The sequence below is a fragment of the Clinocottus analis genome, unplaced genomic scaffold (genome assembly GCF_023055335.1).
Source record: "Clinocottus analis isolate CAN_PGR_092001 unplaced genomic scaffold, fCliAna1.0.p SCAF_5, whole genome shotgun sequence".
Classification (NCBI taxonomy): Eukaryota; Metazoa; Chordata; class Actinopteri; order Perciformes; family Cottidae; genus Clinocottus; species Clinocottus analis.
The window spans coordinates 9,613,352-9,636,875 of record NW_027176207.1 but is presented as its reverse complement, the minus strand read 5'-3'; the positions used below and the strand labels follow the sequence as shown (position 1 = coordinate 9,636,875).

Sequence of the window (23,524 nt, the reverse complement as noted above, 5' to 3'; positions counted from 1 at the left end):
ACACTGATCGTACTATTGCATTGGCTGGGAATTGAACCTTGGTCAACTGCTTGGAAGGCAGCTATGCTAGCCACTATACGACCAATGCACAAATAGAGCCTTACATAATGACACAACATCGACTGAAGTGAATCGTAAGTCAGCCAATGTGATTGATAATTGACACATGTACCTTCAACAATAACAACTGGCTTCCTCGGGTGTAATGGTCAGCACTTTGGACTTTGAATCCAGTGATCTGAGTTCAAGTCTTGGTGGAACCTCTTTTATGCAAAATGAAAGCCACTGTCCCGTTGTTCCCATGCTGCAATTTAACTAAGTGTGATAAGTCAGACAATGCACATAGCCAGAAATATTGGGTGTCTCCTTCAAAAGGCACAACTTTAATCATTCACAAGACATTTGCAGCATGCCCAAGCACAGTCTTTTGCCAATCTCAAAACGCTTTGTTTATTCAATTGGATTATTACTGGAATATTACATAAATACAATGTAGGGATGACAAAATACCAAATTACAAACACGTCTCAAATCCCAAGAGAGTCCCCAACATATGGACCCTGTTACATTCCCCACAGGTGAAAGTGATAAATTGTGTTAATTATTTGTTATATGCCTCAGTGGGCCTCAGCGCGTGTCCCATCTATCCCTCGTGCCATTGGCTGGTGAATCTGAAGACCTGCAGCCAATCACAGTCCATCCGGTTGTTATTAAAAAATGCGGACGAGCTGCACACGAACCTTTTTTAAATTGAACTTTTTTATCCCTGCAGGCCTTGGTGTATAGCTCTGTTGTCTGCGATTGTCAAACTGATATTTGCCTGATGATTTGTTCGGATTTTTTCAACCCTTGTTGTTTCCTGAATGGGAAGAGCTGCCGTTTAATTTTCTTCGGTTCTTTGCGTGTTTAGGAGTCTGGTTTGAGGACTTTTCATTTGGAGTAGTTTATCGTGATTTTATTTTTGGCCTTGTCATTTTGGCTAGGGTATATATGTGTCAATTATGTAGAGAAATAACTATCACACTGTTCCCTATAGACCAGTGGTTCTCAAACTGTGGGGTGCAACCCTCTAGTGGGGCGTGGAGTTATTACAGGTGGGGTGCACCAGGAGATGCAGATTCTTATTTGTTTTATTTTTTTTAAAGAATCCTTTATTGATTTCACAGTGGGGGAAATATTCTCTGCATTTTACCCATCCTTAGCAATTAAGGAGCTTTGTGCTGCTTTGAAGCGCTGGGGCTTCGGTGTCTTGCTCAAAGACACTTGGGAAAACAGGAGAAAACAGGGACCCAACCAGCTTCCTTCGTTCTTTTTTATGAGCTAAAGATCGCATAGATGCACAACTGTGGAGCGGGATGAGCGAAAACGGGGTTCACCTTACGGCCTATAGCTGCATTGCTTACAACAGCAGCCCAATGTATAAATAACAATGTGTGTATATATATATATATATATATATATATATATATATATATATATATATATATATATATATATATATATATATAACATATATGTTATATGTTATATATGTTATATGTTATGTTATATATATATATATATATATATATATATATATATATATATATATATATATATATATATATATATATATATATATATATATCATTTCATACCATATAGAAAGGGGCAGGTGTGTTTTTTCCTCACAGTTTGTAGCTCAGCCGCTGGGCGGCGCTGTCGCGTTGTGAACGGACCTCGTCCTGCCCGGTGAACGACGCTCTGACCGCGCAGAGTCTGAGGCAAACCCTCAGAAACTCACCACCCGGCATTTCAGCCTTCACACCGGAGCGCGCGGGCGTGCGGGAGCGCACTGGCCTTCAGGGAGGGATGGACGCCTCTGCGACGGTCCAGAGGACAGCCGGGGTCCGTTGGGTGGGAGAGGCTGAGGCTGAAGTCGCGAGGAAGAGGAGGAAGGTGCAGCCAGTTTCGATTTAACTCCTCAAGCGGCTGCCTTTACGCAGGGCGGAGAGGTGGTCTGACCGCCTGGCTGTATAATCCTCTTGCCGGGAGGAGCAGGGAAAGCCCTCACCAGATTGAGACATACGCACACACACACTCACGCACGCACGCACACACACACGGGCGCGCGCACAGAGAGAGGGAGAGGGGGAGAGATTCAAGTCGGACAGGGAGACAGAGAGTTGACAGGAGTGCTTGGTCATATCTGGAGCCTGTGTCCTGCAGCTGGAAGCTTAAATTAACGGACAGGCAGACTCTGAGGAGGACTATCATTCAAGCTGTTTGAATTCCACTTCACATCATGAGTGGACCGACAAATGGTAAGCTGTGTGTGTGTGTGTGTGTGTGCGTGTGTGTGTGTGTGTGTGTGTGTGTGTGTGTGTGTGTGTGTGTGTGTGTGTGTGTGTGTGTGAGTATGCTGAGGTGCACACGTGTTCACTGTGTGTGTGTGTGTTTCCATGTGAGTGTGTATGTATGTTTGCTGGTGCATAATCAATAACATAATGTCCTGGGAGTGTTTAACCTGAAGTAGACACAAACAGCCCTTCAATGAGGTTATTGATCACTGACTCACTTATTGACACCGTATTTCATCATGTTATTAGCCGTCTCTCGGTTCGTGAAGGTTAGAGACAGAGGCTGATATTGTGTATTGATATCTGACAGCTTTCTTTAGTATTTGAATCATTGTGGTTGCAAGTGGTGTTGATTTATGTGCTTCTGATAACAACTAAGGGTCACAGAACCCACTCAATTCGTCTATCATTTTATTTGATAAATGTGTGAAATTCAGCGTTCATCACAATCAATAGTCAGGTATGGCAGTCTGAGGAGCCTCTGACAGCTATTAAGATATTTTGGAGAGAGAAGAAACAGGACACTTGTGGTTCTTGGATAGCAGGAGGACAAAGCTGCACATCTTTGGTCCACACTGTGCCAGGCACATATTAATATGTCTCAATGTCTAAACATAGAACCACAGAGGGATGTTTTTTATTAATGCGAAATCACTGAACTCCAATATATGCTTTCCAAAAACAAAAGCGGCTCAGCGGACAAAGCGAGTACTCACACCTCAGTTTGATTTCTCTTACCCAAGGGAGATATTTAACCTATAAAAAGCAACAAAAAAAAAAAACGGCTCATGACCATGTCAGCGTAGAAGAAGGTGAGCGACGGTAAGCCCCAAAATTTCCCGCACAAAAGAAGAGGATTCCCTTTCAGCAGAGTGGTTTGATTCATACTAAGGGAGACCTTCATGTGTTTTATTGCAACTGTTTAGCCAAAATGTCAAGAGTCAGAATAAATATGTCTTGTCAAACAGAGTAGACTTTGATGCCACTCGCTGCAGAATATTAGGAAAATGACATTTCTTTTTTTGTGTGAGGGATCATGAGTAAACACATACAAGAGCTAGAGGTTGTGTGTTTAGAACATTCACCTGGCTGTTGGTGTATGTGTTTAGAAAACGCACAGCACACACACACACATGCACATAAAGTATATGCATAGTCTATGAACATGTTGTCACCATCATCAATTACATACTGTTAACTAGAACATACAACATTTAATCTAATAATCATGAACACACAAAAATGAACACATTCAGACTCTCTCTCTTTCAATTACACACACACACACACACACACACACACACACACACACACACACACACACACACACACACACAGGTGGCTTTCTATGTCTGTGGTTCCAGTCCTTGTGCTGCCATCTGGCTACAGAGCGAATGCCAGCTTTTGTGATGCGCAAACACACACACACACACACACACACACACACACACACACACACACACACAGACACACACACACACACACACACACACACACACACACAGGCGCACACACGCACACACACACACTGAAGAACACATACTGGTCAATTTGTTAGGAAACATTTTTGTCCCAGTTTTACCTTTTCTCTCTCCCATCCGTCTCTCTCTCTATCCTGAACACATTTATAGATCCACAACTCTGTTGTTCTCCTGCTGTCACCAGCTTAACCTGCCGGTATGTTGTGTGTTTGCTGTGATTGCGTAACACTCTTGCAAGCAGCAGTATTAACTGTAATGTAATGTAATTGGGTGGAATACAGTGACATCATCACTTAGATTGTTACACATTGGATAGAGGTCAGTTGATTGTTACAGGAAATCTGAATCAATATTGATCAAAGATGCTGCCAGTCAGTGAAATCTATTCACAACTATCTTGCTATGACACGTGTGTGTGTGTGTGTGTGTGTGTGTGTGTGTGTGTGTGTGTGTTTCAGACAGTGTAGATAAATTACTTGTTTTTTTGTTTTTCTAAAAGGGATTTGTCCAGTTTCATAAGCAAAGACAAAAGAGCCCAAAACAGCCCCATGTGTGTGTGTGTGTGTGTGTGTGTGTGTGTGTGTGTGTGTGTGTGTGTGTGTGTGTCATCTTCTCGATGTGGGTTTTAAGATTCAATATTCAAAGCTGTATTGTCATGTGCACAAGTTGCAATGCACTGTGATTGTAGAAAAAAGAAAGAAAGTGTTGAACACAGTAAAAGTAAATGGAGAAGCTATTTGTATAAGTGTAGACATAATGAAGTACAAAAACCTTTGACAGTTTACTACAGTAATGCAAATCTGAAAAGCTTAGTTATAGTAGAAAATCAATAATTATATATTTCCTCCTGACAACTATAAGTGACTGAAGGCCACCAGCAGGTCTTCCTCAGGTCTTCCTCTACACCTGCCCCATAAGCTGCTTCCTTCATAATGAAAGGTTGTAAGTCGGGCTGATCTTCTGGCAGAGGACCAGACTTTCCAGGAGCCACTACTATTTACAAAGTCAACCACTAAGCCTTCTCCGTCTCCCTTAAACCTTTACTCGATTGTGTTATCATGTTTATGTTTGACATTGTGTATGTTTTTGGGTGTTTTTGTCTCATTGATTCACCAGGATTGTTTTCCATTGCGTTTGTGTGGCAGTACATATATAAGTGTCTTTGTTTTTTAAAGGGACAACAAACAAGCACCTGTGCAGATGTTTGAGAATGAGTCGACTTGAGGACCTGATTTGTTTATACTTTATCTTCAAGATAAACCTGAGCAGTTGTTTCCAGATTCATTTTGCATTAAAGTGTGTGTTTAGCTATTAAACGTTCCTACAACAAGACTTTTGATTGAGAAAACAAATGCGTCACATAATTTATCTTTTTTTCCCATCACGATCATTTAGGACTTTTGAATTCAGTTGAAAGGACGACAGAAGAAAGGGCTTCAAAATAACAATTCGTGACATCTTTCTGATCCTCTCCTCAGTTCAGTACCAGTCGGGCCTTTATGGAGGAAACAACAACAGCAGCTCTCCTCTCTCCAGCCGTGGAAATTCACCCATTGTGTGTGAGCGCTGTGGGGAGGTGTGTCGTGGGGAGGTGGTGCGCGTCAAAAACACACACTTCCATGTTCTCTGTTTCACCTGCCAAGGTAAGAAGCTGCCACACACCTACACACACAAACATGCTTCTGTATATTCAGTGCACATTAACGCCTCCTTACAATCACACATATGGACAAACACTTGCATCCGCTTCCATTCTCTTCTCACAAACATCTCATATTCATTATTTTTTGTATTATTATCTTGGATTTATGTGTTTCCTTGTGTGGATTCCACCCACACCAAATTGTATAATTAATCATTTAATAATTGCCAGTACTCAGACAAGAGGGAACCAGTACAATTGAATCAATGATAGCTTCACTGAAATAGAAACTGAGCTGTGACTTCACAAGCATCAAAGTTGATGGCACAATGATGTAAGTCCAATGAGAAACAATCAGTTCACATGTCATTTCAAAATACCACAAACCCAGACTCGGATACATGACATTTGGTACATGGCAGTGATACTGCACGACTACTTACACAATACGTGCCAGGTGAGTCAGAGTGTATTTTTCACAGTAAAAATGAATTGATTCACAATGGGATTTTTTTCTTTTAATATGAATAATGGGTTTGAGGGCCTTTACAATCGCCTCAAAATAGACTGGAGATCCGGCCCCAAAATGTTCCGAAATCGCAGAAGGTAATAACTGGCCTCTTACAAAAGCAAGTTGAGTATCACTGTCAACCCATGTGGTATTTACATTATGCATCTTGGGCAGATCGCCTTGAGGACCACCACCGTTTGTCATGGAGTTCTACAAGGTTCTGTGCTTGGACCAATTTTATTAATCTCATATATGCTCCTTTAGGCAATATTATCGGAAAACATTCCATAAACTTTCATTGCTATGCCGATGATACTCAACTATGTCTGTTAATGAAGCCAGATGAAAATCTAGCAAGTCGCTAAACTTCAAGCTTATCTTAAAGACATAAAAACCCGGATAACCTGCAATTTCCTGCTGCTGAACTCGGACAAGACTGAGGTTGTTTTACTTGGCCCAGAACACCTCAGAAATCAATTATCTGATCGTATGGTTTCTCTGGATGGCATTGCTCTGGCATCCAGCACCACCGAAAGGAATCTCAGTTATCTTTGATCAGGCCTTGTGCGTTAACTCCCACGTAAAACAAATCTTAAGAACTGCCTTTTTTCATGTATGGAACATTTAAAAAAACAGGCAAATCTTTTCTCAAAGCAACGCAGATACGTTGATTCACACATTTGTTACTTCAAGACTGGATTACTGTAACTCCCTGTTATCAGGCTGCTCCGGTAAGTCTCTTGAGTCTCTCCAGTTGATTCAGAGTGCTGCAGCTCGTGTACTAACGAAGACTAGGAAGATAGATCACATTTATCCTGTATTAGCTGCTCTGCACTGGCTTCCTGTAAGATCAAGAATTACATATAAAATCATTTTCCTCACCGATAAAGCCTTAACTGGTGATGCACCATCATATCCTAAGGAGCTTACAGTGCCATATTACCCCCACTATAGAGCTGCACTCATTGAATGCAGGGTTACTTGTCGTTCCTAGAGTCTCAACATGTAGGATGGGGGCCAGAGCCTTCAGTTATCAAGCTCCTATTCTGTGGAACCAGCTTTGGTCTGGGGGACAAACACGGTCACGGTTAAGAGTAGACTTATGACATTCCTCTTTGACAACGCTTATAGTTATAGGGCTGGCTCAGGTTAGCCCTGGTCCAACCCGTAGATATGCTGCTATAGGCCTTGACTGCTGGGGGACGTCTTAGGATACAATGAGCTCCTCTCACTTCTCTCAATTCTCTTTCTCCTTCTGGATGAATTCTTGTCTCTCCATTGTACATTAATAACTCTACTTCTTTGCGGGAGCCTCGGTGCCTCCTAGCCTCAAGTTTCCATTGATCATGGCTGTCTGCAGCCGGTACTGCCTCCTACCTGCTGCCATGGCGGCCCTGCTGATGCCCCTCCTTTCCACCTCCTTCCGCTGATATGGATTGTGGATTTCTGGATCGTGGTCCATGTCTACTTCTCATTATGTGAATAATTTCTGTCATATTGATTTGAATGTGCTGTAACTCTGTTCGGTTGGTCATTCTGTACACATGACATCTATTGCATCTGTCCATCTGGTGAGAGTCTTTAAAAAGTTGAAGTTGAGCGTGTGTGTGCGCATCTTTATGAGTTTGTATGTGTAAAAATGCATGTTTTTGAGCTCCACCACTGAGCAGGTGGGACAGACCACACAAATAGAGGTCTGGAGTCAGCAGCTAGCTTAACAGTGCTGTCAGCAGGTTTTCAGCCCCAAGTCAGACTCCAACCAGCTAACCTCCTTTCACAAGCCATAGACCCACAGTCCCAAAACACTGTTCTCTCTCTCTTTGATCTGCCAGTTGCATCGCCTAAATGCACGCAGCCACACAACACCAATAAGGAAGAGCATTTTTTTTTTAAGTCTTAACAAATGCCTTAGCTGAACAGATTTGATTGTTTGTTGGCTCAATTGCAGCACTTATTCCATCTGACAGGACAGAAGCTAGACTTATTGACGTAAGTGTTCTCCCTTTGATATTACAGTATTTATTATTACAGGCAATTTATCTTGCTGAGTAAGCTTAATGACTTTGAGCTAATGAGCTTCATCAGCTGATGAAGTGGACAAGAATCAAATTGTCAGCTTTTACTGACATTTTTTCCTCTCTCCTCCCCTCTCTGTGGCTCTCTTGTCTCGCATGCTTTGTTTGGAGCTGTGAATGTCAGAGAGTCACAATGCGTCTTTGTTTGGTAAATGGTGTAATCTCCAGTTACTTTGGCTATTTAGAATTTAAGAGATTGTTTCGGGAGAGCGGAGAGGAGATTTGGGATTAATGAGGAATGGAAACAGATGAGCAGAGTGAGATGGATGAGTGTGCTGGTGTGTGATTTGAGATTTGAGATGGTCTGTTGTTGGGTAGCATGATGACTACTTTAGGTGGTGTGGCCTCAGGTTTGGATAGTACAGAGTTAACTGTGAACTTTCTTCTCCTGATTTTAGTAAGTGTATTATTGGTGTGGGCACTATTGAAGTAGAATCAACTATCAGGTTAGTTTTAGCCTCTTGGTTTGTTCAATACTTTAGTCCAGACTAAAACTAACAACTATTGGATGGATTGCCATAAAATGATAAGAATATGCATTGTCCCCTCAGGATGAATCAATCAATGGCTGACGGTGAAGCATGTTAGCATTTTCACACCCCACAAGTTCAAGCCCACACAACTTGACTGTATAGACTTGTCAATCAAATATTGGACGGCTATTTTATTCCATCGCGCATGTCTCACAAACAGGGTGAGATGCACCAACAGAGTCCTCAGCGAATAGTCTTTAGCTACAATCTGTAGCTTTTAGCTCGCGAGTTGTTAGCTCACGAGCTAACAGTAAGCTATGCAGACCACGCACACACGCACGCACACACACACACACACACACACACACACACACACACACACACACACACACACACACACACACACACACAAAACCCCCCACCTCACTTGCTCAGCCAATCACAGGCATAGATAGCTAGGAGGACTGACAGGCTTCACAGCTCATGCGACATTCACTGACCTCCTGAACCCAGTAATTACAATAACCAGTCATCTTAGGTAGAACACCTATTTCGGTAAACACAACAACACTTTCAACATAACAGGTTAACATTACATGTCTCTGAGTCCGTTACAGTATATATTAATTTGTATACTACTGCCAGCAGACATATTTGAATAAATAAATATAATCTGATTGATGTGGGTGATGAGGCACTTAAAATTAGCCGTGCATTTTCCCAACACTGACACATTTACTGATATTTTGCAATGTGAATTTCCAGCCCGACCAGCGGCGTTAAGCTGCATTCACAGGAAGTGTTGTGACTATTCGCCACGCTTTGAATGTGAAAGCACCATTAGACTTTGCCATCATTATGGGCTTAAATGCATCATATGTAGTCATAATCATCTTCTGCTCGTCGGCGGAAAAATGCCGGCAGACCTGCTGCGGGATGTGGCCCCTTTTATCCAGTGAAACTGAAGAATGTCCTTATCAACGTGGTTCTCTAAATTGTCTGCTCAAGATTGCAATTGATTTGAAATGGCTTGTAATAACAATGCCATGTTGCCAAGTGCTAACGACGACTTCTGCTAACGGTTGAGCTTGCCAACTTCAACAACATGTGCAAAGCAGAGGTAGTAGAGCATCACATACCAGGTTTAGAGAGAGAGAGAGAGACATACAGAGAGACAGAGGGGAGATCTGATGGAGAAAGAGCGTTACAGCAGCGTTCTAGGCCAGCGACAGCTCGCTGGTCTGAACAGCCAGCAGACAGCAAGCCATGAGGGACAGACAGGAGCTGCCCAATGAGAACATAAGCTAATATGGAAATAATTATAATACATGCAGTGTATTTGTGAAAAAAAACATTTACATTATAAAATATATATAACTTTTAATTATAAAATAGCTATATAGCTTTGTGATTCTGTTTAGGCTAGCAGAGATGGCCTCGCTGGCCGTGACAGCCCACCACTGCAATAAACATACTGTGATACATTTTCTCAAATAATCAATTGAGAAATTGATTATGAATCTAATATTCCAGCAATAGTATCTTCTCTTTTTGTTATTACAGCAGCTGGATATGAAGGGATGATATGATATGATTAACAATTTTATCTTGCAATAATTTTTCCCAAACGCCTTGACTTCTGCAGCAGCTTTACATCTTTCATAAAAGTAAAATGTAATATTGTAATATCTCTTTGCTAGAGAATCTCATACAAAATATGCAACACTTTCACAAATTTACCCTTGTTTTAAAGCAAATAAAGCAATTTTATAGAATATTATGACCATGTCCTGTTTAGTTTTAACTCCTCACTTTGACAGACAAACGTTCCAATGTAACTGCTGAAAAGCACACACCACCAGTGCAAACAATGTAGAAAAATCCTTATTGGGGCTGTGTTTCTATACTAGTCCTCAGTTAGACTGTAGACTGTTAGACTCCTCCTCCTCTCCTCCTCTTTGATCCATCCTGATCACTCTCATGCAAATGCTGAAGCGCTTCAGCAAGAAAATCCATCCCATGTTGATGATGCGAATAGATGAGGGAAGGCAGTGACAGGATGGCAGACGTGCTCTGGATGGACAGATCGATAGCCTCATTGATACTTCCCCCGGGTCTCCCTGTCTCTTCCTCCACATCCTCATCCCTTTGCTTTGCTGTCTGCTTCCCTTTCTCCTCACATATGATGCCTTCTCGGTTCCTCTTCCTCTAATCTCTCCCTTGACTCCCATCTTGCCTTTCTTTTTCGTTTCTCCTTGTCTCGTCTTCGCCCCGTGCCTCAAATAGTCCTCCACTCTCCTCTTCTGCATTGGAAAATTGAACCCACGTTCATCATCTGTGACCTTACAGCATCTCTTTTTGTAAAGCACAAACTTAGTCATTCCTATAGAAAACTACACGTATCCCCCATAGTCTGATTCTTAATGTGCATCGAACCATTTCATCCCATCCATGGAGACTTTTAGAGGATCATTTTCAAGAAGAAAATTAGCCCTCCTCGAAGGTAAAGTACAAAGGGCACACACTTAATTTATTTGGATTTATTGTACAACCGCAGAGTCTTCACCTTCTCAACAGAATGTAAAACAGACTCATGATTATTTTCCCTGTGTAAAGCTCACAAAGCCTGACCCACTTTGGTTTGAAACAAGTTTGCACACCATGGAGCGGTGTGTTTTATCAGTATTAGTGTATGCTCGGCCCACAGACAGTCACGGATGACTCTTTCTTCAGAAGAGACTTCAAGGACAAACTGTGAAGCGTTTATCGCTGTATCAGCTCAGCTGTGCAGCACTCTTTTGTGTGTGTCCTTGTATGAACATTTGCACTGTGGCTCAGTGTGCTGCTGCGGTTTTTCTGTTCACGCTTGTATGTTTTCTTGCATATCTGCAAGCTAAATCAGAAAGAAGAGACAGTCAACATGCATATCAAGTAGAGAGGTTTTGATACCCCTTTTTTCCTTCCCGATACTGATATTGATACCTGAACATGTTCAGATATTAGCCAATACTGAGTATCGAACTGATACAATATGGTAAAAAAAAAAAAAAAGTATGAGTGTGATGTGATTGCTATCACTGTTGAATGCCGTATAACTTTATTTTATCAACTAGTTTGACAGTCAGTCATAACTGAAAAATAACTTTTAAAAAATAAATGGAAAGGAATAAATAACAATTATTTGAATACAATCATAATAAATCGATAGTTCTTTTCCCCGGAGCTAATGAAGGAAGTAGCTAAGGAGCTAATCAGACATCAGATAGCGAGTGACACATGTTGTTGTTCCAGCTGTCTCAATGAGCTGGTAAATGATAAGGTGATAGTGGATCGGTGCACAGAATGACATACTCGCTGATACCCGATCCAGCCTAACATGAGACATTACCGATACTGGTATCGGTACAACTCTCATATCAAGCCTCCAGGAGTTCTTGTTTCTTGCATCCATCTTAATTTATATTCTTTCTTTTTAAATCAGTTCTTCGCATTGCTTCTTCCTTTCACCCCTAAGTCCCTGTGCGTGCGCCGCTGGCAGTAAACAAAGAAATCATTATCCGTTGACTTTCTGCCAATTGTGTTTGTATGCGTGCATGTGTGTCCAGACCCCAAGCACTTCAATCTAATAGGCTACAAATCACTGCTAACAGATGTAGAAGAAAAGTATCTAAATACTTCAGTGCCAACGACGAACTGCAGCTGAACCCGCCCCCCCGATGAGCAGATGGGAGGGGAAGTGGGAGGCTGGTGATGAATGAAGCTGACGGAGCAGAGAGTGAAGAAGGTGCTTGTCACAAGAATAAAAGGCAGAAGGAAATATATGCGTTGGGCATGATTGCATTTATTGATTTGTATTTATTTGTGACATGGAATGCATTTTCCGTTTGCTTTTCCAATACAAGCCTCATCTTTTTAGGATTAGGCCCTGAATACTCTCTTTATATTACTTGTCACATCAATTGTGAATTTTAGGTAATAAATAAAAAAATGTTAAGCGTGTTTTAAAGTCGCTCCAATTCATGTACTTTCCCTGTAAATTCCTATCCTTGAAACCCAGGACTGAAATATTGCAAGTTAAACAATGAAAGGGTGAGGGCACATTGACAATCCAAGAAAGGCTTCTTCATATTTTGATTGTGACTGACATTATTTGCTTGTTAACCTCAATCTAACACTCAAGTCTCTTCATTGTTCTCACTGTTGATCTTCTTTTTCTTTTAACATCACTCATCGTGAGAAGCACAGGACTGATAACAACAACAATGGTTCAGTTGCAGCAACAATTGTGACGCAAAGCAGCCAACTATCATGTTATGTGTGTTGTCGTCTACACAACATTATCTTTAAATCATACATTTAATTGGACTATAATCTGATCATTTGTTTGGGGTCCGTAACCGCATCGACTCCTAAACTTGTTCAGACTTGCTAAATGCTAACTGAGCCACTGAAGCTGCAGCAGAGATGGTGCCATTTACTTCTTACTGATCCAATATGACGGCTTACAAATGAGCCATTTCTCAGTCCTTTAATTTCATTATATGGCCTCAATAATTTCCTATAAAATCTTTTTTTGATCATTATTTCTGTCTGGTGATGATAAATCGTAGAAAGTCCCACCACAGACAGAGTATGGATGTGCTACAGCTAGACGGTCAGACAGAGTGGAGGCTAGATGACTCTCTTGATGGTTGTCGACGGTCATAAAAATGCTGTTACTCTCTCTGCCGGCGCTTCAACCGTCCAGCAGGAACAATCGCCAGTAAAGCTTGAATTTGCTTGAATCCAAGATGCTAATTTTGCATTCATGAAAGTGATTAAGTTACTGTGAATAGGACTCTGCTGTCTTATGTGAGCTGCTGTTTTATTCACCTGCCCTGTTAATGCTGACGTAGCACACAGAACCGGCAGAGTTTGGAGCAACAGGTGGGGTCAGGGAACATCAAGGTAAGGTCACAGGGGTCATACGTTTTTTCTTCTTCTTGACAGGTCATGGAAGCGACTGACATGTCTTTGACCTTTTTAAACATTAAGCTTCAGTCAGCAAATTAAAGTGGCAACGGGAAGATTTGTCCCGACTGTCCCTGAAAGCCTGAAATGTCATGTGACAGAGGGAGTAATGGATGGTTTCAGGCAGGCCCATACTCATTGAGTTGCTGTTGCAATTCTGGCTTCTATTATGACATTGTAAATCTGCTAAAATAAAGCTTAATGAAATGAATTAGGCTCAGACACACTGTTATACACATTTAATGTGATACCTGACAGGTTGGATGGTTTAGTTCTGAGTTGTGACCTCATGCCCAACATACAGATGTAGTGGGCCTCGCTGTACTTGTACTTGCATGGTGGAATATTTAGAAATAACAACCCATGACATTTTGAGATAAATCATTTCCTTTTCTGTCTCAAAGAAGAAAAAAACATCTCTATGAAATCTGCTGAGCTCTGTTAACTATTCATCTTCACTCAAAGCAAAGTTTCAATACAATACCTGAAATAGGTTCGTGTCAGTCGAATAAAGACGCACTGACATCACAGCTCTGCTTAAACAAAATGCTAATATACTGCTAATCCTAATGTTCTGATATTTACCAGAAGTATGCTTACCATCTTTATTCAGCATGTTAGTATGCTCCCCTTCTGCCAATGTGCACATTTGTGTGAATGTCTGCACAATATTTCCTTGCAATCCAGTGCTGGGCTGGTATACACATACATGGTTAATACTACTACCATAGTCTAATAAAAACACAAGTTAAATAAGTATAGAAACTCAAGGACCATGACAGATCAAACCTATATTTCAATATTTCTTAGTATTATTCAAAGTCGAAGTTATGACATTAAAAATACCCTAGTTGAATATTAAAATGGATCCCGATAAACATAGCCTAAATGTCCATGCACATATGTTGTGGTGAGGACAGTTCTTTGAAAATGGCCTGTGATCTGAAAATCCAAATATACCAGAGGTCCCTCTGGAGAACAGCCAAGCCTGAGCGGCTCCCTCTCTTTCCTGTTTGCCTCCACATCTTAATAGCTTTCCATTTAGACAGTGATGAATGTGTGAATGCTATCAGCAGAGTGAAAAAGGATAAAAGGTACCCGGCTATCTTCCTTTCTTCTTTCTAAGTGTGTGTCTCTGGGAAATAGATGGAAAGTGTGTTTTTTATCTATATGGAGCTTTGTATATATCGTGTAGTCACAGCTGGCTGAAAACCACATAGCTCCATCTTTTGAATCCCAGTGGATATTTAGAAAAAAAGGTTGCCTTGTTGAACGTGGTGTTGTGGCCAGCTTTAGTCTCAGGCAGACTGATAAAGGTCAGGCTGGCATTTTAAAGTTGCGCGACAGCAGCTTTGCCATGACAAGAATGCAATTATCAGAGACAGAGGGGGAAAACTAAAATACTATACAGCGTTTCCCGGCTTTGAGAACAATGTATTGCTTTCCTTTTATTAATACATCTTTAAACTAATACAACTTAAGAAGATAATTCTATTGAAAGACAAGAATGAAGATGATGTTAAAGACATCACATTTGTGTTGGAAAATCCTCTTCTTCAATATAATTTTCAACACATATGCTGGAAATGAACTCGGACTGGTCTTTATTATACAGGTGAACACCTTGAACCACAGTTCAAACACAGTGAGGAGTGTGAAGGAGCTCCATCCTGTGACTGTTTTGTCTGGCGTAGCTCAGAAAGTAAAAGAAAAAATAGAAAACCGTAATACTGGTTTAGAATTTAATCGGCCACATTTAGACAACTCCACAGACAATCAGCCTTTTTGTGTTGCTTTCATATCCTGCAAAAATGCCTTTATTGTCTCTTGTAAAGCACAGTGAATTGTCTTGTTGTTGGAAGGTGCTATTCACATAAACAATCTGCCTGTACGGTTTACAGTTATTGCCCTCATGGCAATAATGGCGTTGTTTATGGTTAACATTTAATGGATGTAATGTAATTGCAGGTAGTCCAGTGACAAAGATACACAGTAAACAGCAATACCATTTTGATATCTACATAATATTACAATAATACACCTTCAAAAGCCCATTGAAACCATGACACGAGTCTATGGTCTTTGGGCTTCATGAAAGTGTTTCTCTCTTCATGAATGTGTTTGCCTCCATGCTTATATGGAGATACCCGAACTACAACTCACTTATATGTTGCTTCATGACTGTCTTTATGACTTCAGGTTGGCTCCAACAGACATATACATTAGGGAGCTGGACTGCTTGTCTTTGTCCACAGTGTCTTTTTCTCTGTCTGAGCCACTTAACACACTGGCTCGGATCAGATCGGATCCATTCACTCCATTGGGTTTAGAGCCATTAGCTTAATTAGAGCCCATTCAATTCACTGTCAGATATTTTGATCCGTTGGCTGCCTTTCAAATGTTTAACTTAGTGTACTTCCAGGTTGTATCATGGTGCAGTGTATGCATCCACTGGCTGGGGTTGTGCAGCACAGGTTATGTATAACACGACAGAGTTGTTGACTTGTGCACAGCTGAATGGGAAAAGTGTGACGCTGACAGCATGAGGGATTCAATTCAGTTTGGGGGAAAAAATCTGTTGCGGATCCCGAATCGCTATTATGAAGTCTTTAAAACACAACCGATGGGAGGTAACAGTGAGCTCCCTGCCTCCCTGATAGCTGGAGCAAATCATCGTTCAGCTCCTTTTAAACAATCTACCAACCAGCTCAGCAGAGACCACTTCATCCCCCAGCGCAGCTGCACAGGAAGCAATCATTTGGCTGAAGGACTTTGCATTTGCTAAATAAAAGCCATACATCATGCTGTCAGTGAATGTAGTGAACAGTGTTCATGTGTCCCTCGGTCTGGACATGCATCCATCACACTGCACTCCATAGATGCATATTAACATTTGTATTGTGTGTAAACAATGTGCACATGCAGGTGTATATTTACAAAACCAGTTGTCCACGCAGGCAAATGTAGCACATCTCTTCACACCTAATCGTACGTGCACAAACAACCAAGACCTACTGTAAAAAAAATTACAGATTAGTTGGTTACTGATCTAATCCTCAAAACCAGATTAGAGTCCTAACCCTTTAAAGGTCAGAAGGAACAACAGATTGCACTCTTAACAACCCTACCCCCCTCGACGACCACACACATACACACACATCAAACCAGACTGCCAGTTGCAGTCCACAGTATTTGTCCTGAATAGAACTTGAATTCAGACTAGCTATATGTTACATTTTCCTGTTGCATTAAGATTCACTATGATAGACTGTATAGAAAACATTCCCAATCAGTGACACATGTAACACTGCTGCAGAATGCACTACAGGTGAAGAAGAGCAGAAATGGCGGATAATTGCCGTCCGAAGAGTCCAAAAATTTGCGGATAAAGAGTTCAAATGGCGTGACTACGTACAGTGCAGTTTTCTCTCCTTGTTGAATGAAGTGAGCCAATTTGTGTTTTTGTTTTCTCCCCGTTTGTCCAGTTTGTGGCTGTGATCTGGTGCACTCAGGTTTCTTTCACCACTCTGGCGAGTACATCTGTACGGAAGACTACCAGCGGCTCTACGGGACCCAGTGTGACAGCTGTGACCAGTACATCACTGGGGAGGTGGTATCTGCACTGGGGAGGACGTACCACCCACAATGCTTCGTCTGCAGCATCTGCAGGTATAGTGGCAACATGCTCCTGTAACGTCTTGCCTCATATTCAAGAACATCCTTTTTTCCTGATCTGGGAATTCATTTAAAGTATGGGAATGCAACACAATTCAAACATAGTGTGGTTGGCATTTGTAGTAATATTAGTATAATTAAAATTCAATATTTCTGAATTTTAACACCATACTTTACAGCTCGTTGTGTTGAGTCCTCTCAGTACTGCTTCATTCGTAACTTGTGATTACAAAAAGTAAAACAATTAATGAGATTTTCACCGAGCGCCACATACTGTGATTTAATGACTTTGCAAGTCTGTTCACAACCTCTTGCACACTGCTGTGTGCAAGAGGTCGGCCCTTTACAATTAAAATGCAGTGATGTATGACAACTGCGGGCCAGTAAAATCCAGTATGTATCACTGCCCAGTGTACACCAAAGCTACTACGCAATCACGACAGTGCTAAGAAACACTGAAGGTGATGTCAATACATCTTGATATAGCTGATTAAAAGTAATAAATCAAAGTTTTTGTCCTCTATAACTCCCAAAATGCTTACTTAACATGACATCATTAAGGTTATTTTCATAGGCTGTGCATAAGAAGTGATCGTTTTCACTGTGACATAACCCATTGGTTTGTGGCGTCAAGTGAGAAATTCTGTCCGTCTCCATCTTGGTTTCTGTCTTGGATGAAGCTCAGTACAAGAAAACTCTGAATAACACATTTACAGGTGAAAACATGTTTTTATTATTAACTTCCATGATTTGGAAACACACTGTGAAAGTTCTAAGATGAAAACACAGACAACTCCAAGACTCAACAACTGCGTGCGAGGAACTTGTCGGTCACAAGGTACCTACGCCCATGTCGTAAGTGAATGAAGGGTGACAGTAAATATGATAATATAAAAGGCTAACTGTCAGTGAAATTAAATGTAGTAATGCATCATTAGGTTTTGGGTTGCTGATATTGACAGTTTTTCTAGTCCCCCCAGTTGTGTGTTTGTGTGTACGTGTTTGTGTCTGCATCCACTCTCCGGGATAAGAACATACTGCACTGAAATGTGAATGAAGCTTATTCATTTTGAAAACGGCTATGTCAGCATATTTCAATAAAATTGTGTCTCTCAAATGAATTTTTGTTCCAAGCATTGGCCGACCTCTCAATCTGATGTGTGCAGAGTGTAGAAATGACATCAGAAGAGCGGACGTGTCACATAATATAAAGCTGGGCCGTATATTATTTCTGACTCCCAGTTTGTGAGACATCAACCAGACTATTTGACTTGTAACTTGATTTTCCTGCAACTAAACAGATATCCAAAAAGGCCCCAATGTCAATGTTAAGTCTTTCTTTTTTTTCTCCAGCTATATATATATATATATATATATATATATATATATATATATATATATATATATATATATATATATATATATATATATATACACACTTTCTCACTGCCAATACAAAGATCAATTGAAAATCTTCAATTACACATGAGACAATACTATGAATTGAATAACGTTTGTACTTCCGATGAACTTTCTGTGTTTGTGAGGCGACTGTAGAACAACAGCGGCTACTTCATAATTTATCAGCCTGTGTGTTGCAGTTTTCTTATTTTCTACCAGAGGAGTTTTGGACATGTCTTGCTGTGATCTGGATGCAGATTTCTATACAATGGCAACCATTGTATTCAGATGGCTGCATTGCAGATGCTCACCTCTGCCCTTACACTCCGCGGCTACGACTGAACCCTCGAGCTTAACGGCATTTACTGTGTGTCTTGATTTATACGTCAATGCCTTCTTGAATTAATATTTCAGTCCAGTCTGCTAAATCAAAAATGAGACATAATGGGGGAAGATTGTTGTGTGGAACTGAGGGAGCCGCTCGACAATCTTTTGGTTCGTTGTTCATGGAAGAAACCTGAAATATACTATAATTGCAAATGTTCTTATATACTGAAGGTCTATTAATTTACTTTACATGTTTCAGTGGGAATGTGAGAAACAATGTAAGTTATGTGGCAGTAAGACGTTCTTACTAATTTTGAATAGCAAAATAAAATCTCCTACTGATGTTGAACTACATAAATGCTCCTCAGTCTGTGTTCAGTGCTATGAAAACCACAGCTGCCATTGCATTTAAATCCATTGTGTTAGGATAAAAATATCAGTTGCATTTGTTAAAATGTTTGCAAACTAAACTGTATCTATCTGCAGGGACAGAAACTGCACCACTAGGGGGTAATAGTTGAAATGTTATTTTGTGCTCTGGGTGAACTGACCAAGTAGAATTTCTGCAACATCATATCTGCATAGCTTTTCTGAAACGTTCTGTGTGTGTGTGTGTTTTCAGGAGTCCGTTCCCAATTGGAGACAGGGTGACCTTCTGTGGGAAGAAGTGTGTGTGTCAGCAGTGTTCACACACTCTGAAAAGCGACAAGCCCGTCAAGGTCCATGGACCAAGCTGTAAGAAACAAACACACACATGCAAAGCACATCGTACTTAAACTGTTTATTTTGAATGTTCAATCCACTGCATTGGGGATAATTCATGACAAGCTATGCAGTTATAGAAAAACAATGCATTAGGTTGTGTTGAAAGCTTTTGTGTGACTAAAGCTACTTGCCAGCAATCAATTCAGTTCAGATTTTGAGTCATGACCAATAAAATATCAATACTTTAAAGGGTAGGAACAAAGTCAAGATCAAGGCAGAGTGAGGCCGTCAAGATCTGAAAGATCCACATCCCCATACAAACACCCACATAGTGTGTGTGCATAAGACTGCACTGATAATTAAATAATTAAAACGTATTGCGGAGGTGAGTTGTATATGTGGGGTCTTGAAATCCAATCACTAGTCTATTTTCTCGGAGGCCGAGGCAAGACTGGGTCAAAATGCGGTTGGTTTCCAAAACGAGGCTAAGACCTTCAAAAAGTCGTCCTGAAACTGGATCGATTTTGAGTTCTACAGCACTGGTTTGTACTGTAGGCAAATGTTTTTCAAAACTATTCAGATATAAAGTTTTCTTTTTCTTTTTTAATGGTTACATAACACCCTGTCCACTGCAGTATTTATCAGACATTACTCAAACAAGAGTTAATAGTGTATTTGTTGGTTAATATTTCAACCTTTTGGTACCTTAACACACATTAAGAGCTATAGTGACTATTTGAACCAGCAGGAAGGTGCATATTGACTGACATTTCACTACAGTGTCCATGTAATGGAAAAGGTATTGAAGGGACACGTCAACCAATGCAACTATGAGAGTTTTTTCGGATAATTGCCAAATGGCAGAGAAGAATAATGAATTCATTGTTTGTGTTAATCTTAGAAAAATATAACATGCGACCAGCATCATCCCTTAAAACCAGTATGACAGAATAAAGCTGCAATTACCTAAACATAATGCACATCTGCTGACCATTTAGATCATTTTATAAAGCCCATCTAACTTATGCATCTAGCATGTAAGACCTGCTTCATCCCCTACAGGTAAAAAATGAAACCTGAAGAGGTCCACTATCCACCCGCTGAATGCTGCAAAACATAGCCACATTCCCGGCAGCTGCACACCCACACACCCACCCACACAGAGGGTGGCCTGCTGCTCCAGGTAGTCTTGCAGCCTGGTTCTCTGGCAAAGACAGTGTGACTTTAACGACAGACAGGAAAGAGGGATGAGGAGGAGAGGGAAAGGAGGAGAGAAGGGATGAGAGGTTGGCAGAGCAGAGTGGAAGGTCAGGACGTCGAAGCTGCTCTTAGCTTCTTTTTTGTGTTCCTTGCTGCATTTCCTGATTCTCCTCTGCGCTCCTCTAGACTGTGCTGGCTGCAGCGAGGAGATCAAACAGGGTCAGTCTCTGCTGGCTCTGGAGAGACAGTGGCACGTCAGTTGCTTTAAATGCAGAACCTGTGGCTGTACGCTCACTGGAGAGTACATCAGCAAGTAGGTGGCCTAATCCCCTGCATGTACAATATCAAATATTTTCTTTTTCATATCTGAAGCTATTCACTGTGAACCGTTGTGCTGTAAGAAAGCTTCTTGGAGCACACTTACTGTGACAAGTCATGGAAAAGTAGGATTTCTTTTTCACCACCACCTGTACATGTCCGGTATTTATTTTGAAGACAATAACCGACAATTATTCCATCCGTCTTTTCATCAACTAGACACAGTTTCACTCGGAAGTCACTATAAAATATCTTTATTTTTGCTCCAGTTCAGTCATGTAGCTGAATCTTGCATCAAAAAGCAATGTGTTACAGGATAAATAATAGTGGAGCAGTTGCACAAAGCCAGCAGGTGAATTCAATGTGAGAACTTTTTTTGTTATACCCTGTCAGGGATGGGATACCTTACTGTGAGAGTGACTACCACACTCAGTTTGGCATCAGGTGTGACAGCTGTAAGAGGTACATCAGCGGCAGAGTACTTGAGGTGAGTGCTCTGTTCCATGTGTGGATATGTGTGTATGCTTAAGACAGATGGGAACAAGAGGGAGAAGATTTTTCGTCTGTATGTGTCTTTGTGAAGGGAAAGTGTGGGTTTGTGTGCCCATATGCCACTATGTGTGTGTGTCCGTCTATAAAAAGCTGCGAAAAACCGCAGCTGTCCCTCTTTAAATGACTGAAGTGTTGACTGATGACGAAGCTGCTTTGCAAAACCAACAAAGCAACACTCTCCCATCTCCTCTACGCCAATTCATTCCTGTTCTTTTCGATTCCTTATCGCGCCTCTCCTCTCTCTTCGTTCCTCGTTCTCAATTCCTTATCACCACTTTGTTCTGGTTTCCTCATTTGTGTCACCCGTTGTCGTCTCTCTCTCTCTGCCTTATTTATTTCCTCTCACTTTTACTTCCCTTTCCTGTTCTTCTCCTCTAGGCTGGAGGGAAGCGATACCACCCCAGCTGTGCCAGGTGCGCTCGCTGTCACATGATGTTCCTGGAAGGAGCAGAAATGTACCTTACAGGTGAAGGAAAGGAGGAGAGGAGGGGAGTGGCTGACACATTGCGCAATATATGTAAAACCAATAAAAAAAAATTTGTTTGTTTTAGGATATAAACAGGTTTCTGCATATATACAGTTTACAGCCATAGAAATTCAATAAGATGAACCCTGAAAGTATCCAGATGGCCTGTGTGTGTATTAAAGAGTAGAGAGCTATAGAATATATGGTCGCCTGATAAGTGACTGCTTTTAACGAAGCACCGTTATATAGCTTATTGATCTCACATATACTTCTCTTTACCACACCACACTCATGGGTAACGACACACACTCTTTTCCCAAGCGGATGTTTTCTTTGTACACAAAGGTTGGAGTCAATTACCACTCAACCTTCGCCTCTGCTGTGTCTATTACTCTGCCCCTGACAGAATTAATCTAAATGAAACCGACTTCACCGGACGTTTAAATTGAATCATCCAGGAACGTCTGTTTTACAAATGGGATAATAGTAATTAAAGTTAATAATCTCATTAACTCATTCATTAAGGTTGACATGAGGAACTGGCAAACCTTCTTGACCATGTGCATGGACGGTGACATAGCATTTATATGCATTTTGCTTAATATCCAACCAAATGTCCTATAAACTAGTCTGATAAGTAGTTTTGCATTAGCAATTAATTTTTTAGAAGAAACTGCATCGTAATGTTGGCCATAATATCTATATGGAGCTACATATCATTTCAAAGTCCAGATGATTAAGTGCTCTGGTCTTTCTCTGAGATTAATCCTAACCATTCTTCAACCACAGTTCACATACAAGCTTATATTGGAGGAAGAAGAAAAAATGTTGTCTGTGAACATTTTGCAGATGAATACAATGTCAACACGTCTGATATATTGAGGAAAAAATGAGCGGCATGTCTTTGAAAACATGATGTTAATGCAAATGAGATGCACAGGAACATACTGTACTGAAGGAGATATGGTTGTGTAAACAGGCCACACTTGAACATTCTAAACTGGAGAATGTGTCCTTAAGATAAGGGTGAAATGGAAGAATAAATGCAAATAGTACAGACACAGATGATTTAGCCCGTGTGTGAGTGAGTTGAATCCAGATTAAATGTAGAGCTACTGTACCGTAACATGGTAGTCGCCAAACAAGTGGACACCTCCTGTTTCCCCTCATTGACATTCTGATGCTCACCTGCTCACAACCAACAGTACAACTAAGAATTTGCATACTGTAACTAAAGTCTGTGTACGTGTGGATTCATCTATTCCTGTAAATATATGCACGCTCCATTTTCCGTGCATCCCTGTGCTTGAAAATTTGTTTGCACAATTTGTGTGTCTGAATATGAGTGT

General features: G+C 40.9%; 1 protein-coding gene across 5 annotated transcripts in view; it reads left to right on the top strand.

Moving 5' to 3' along the window:
- The first annotated feature begins 1,858 nt into the window (after positions 1–1,858).
- The window catches only part of LOC137802519 (actin-binding LIM protein 3-like), a 38,330-nt gene continuing 16,664 nt past the window's right edge, over positions 1,859–23,524 (top strand). For all 5 annotated transcript variants that reach the window (XR_011079978.1, XR_011079977.1, XR_011079976.1 and 2 more), the window contains exons 1-7: positions 1,859–2,303; positions 5,299–5,463; positions 17,017–17,200; positions 19,557–19,669; positions 21,026–21,152; positions 21,551–21,644; positions 22,088–22,175. Coding sequence is in view for 1 of the 5 variants with exons in the window: in XM_068600451.1 (XP_068456552.1) it covers positions 2,285–2,303; positions 5,299–5,463; positions 17,017–17,200; positions 19,557–19,669; positions 21,026–21,152; positions 21,551–21,644; positions 22,088–22,175 (790 nt within the window). In the remaining 4 variants the exon portion in view is untranslated. The remainder of the gene's footprint in view (positions 2,304–5,298; positions 5,464–17,016; positions 17,201–19,556; positions 19,670–21,025; positions 21,153–21,550; positions 21,645–22,087; positions 22,176–23,524) is intronic.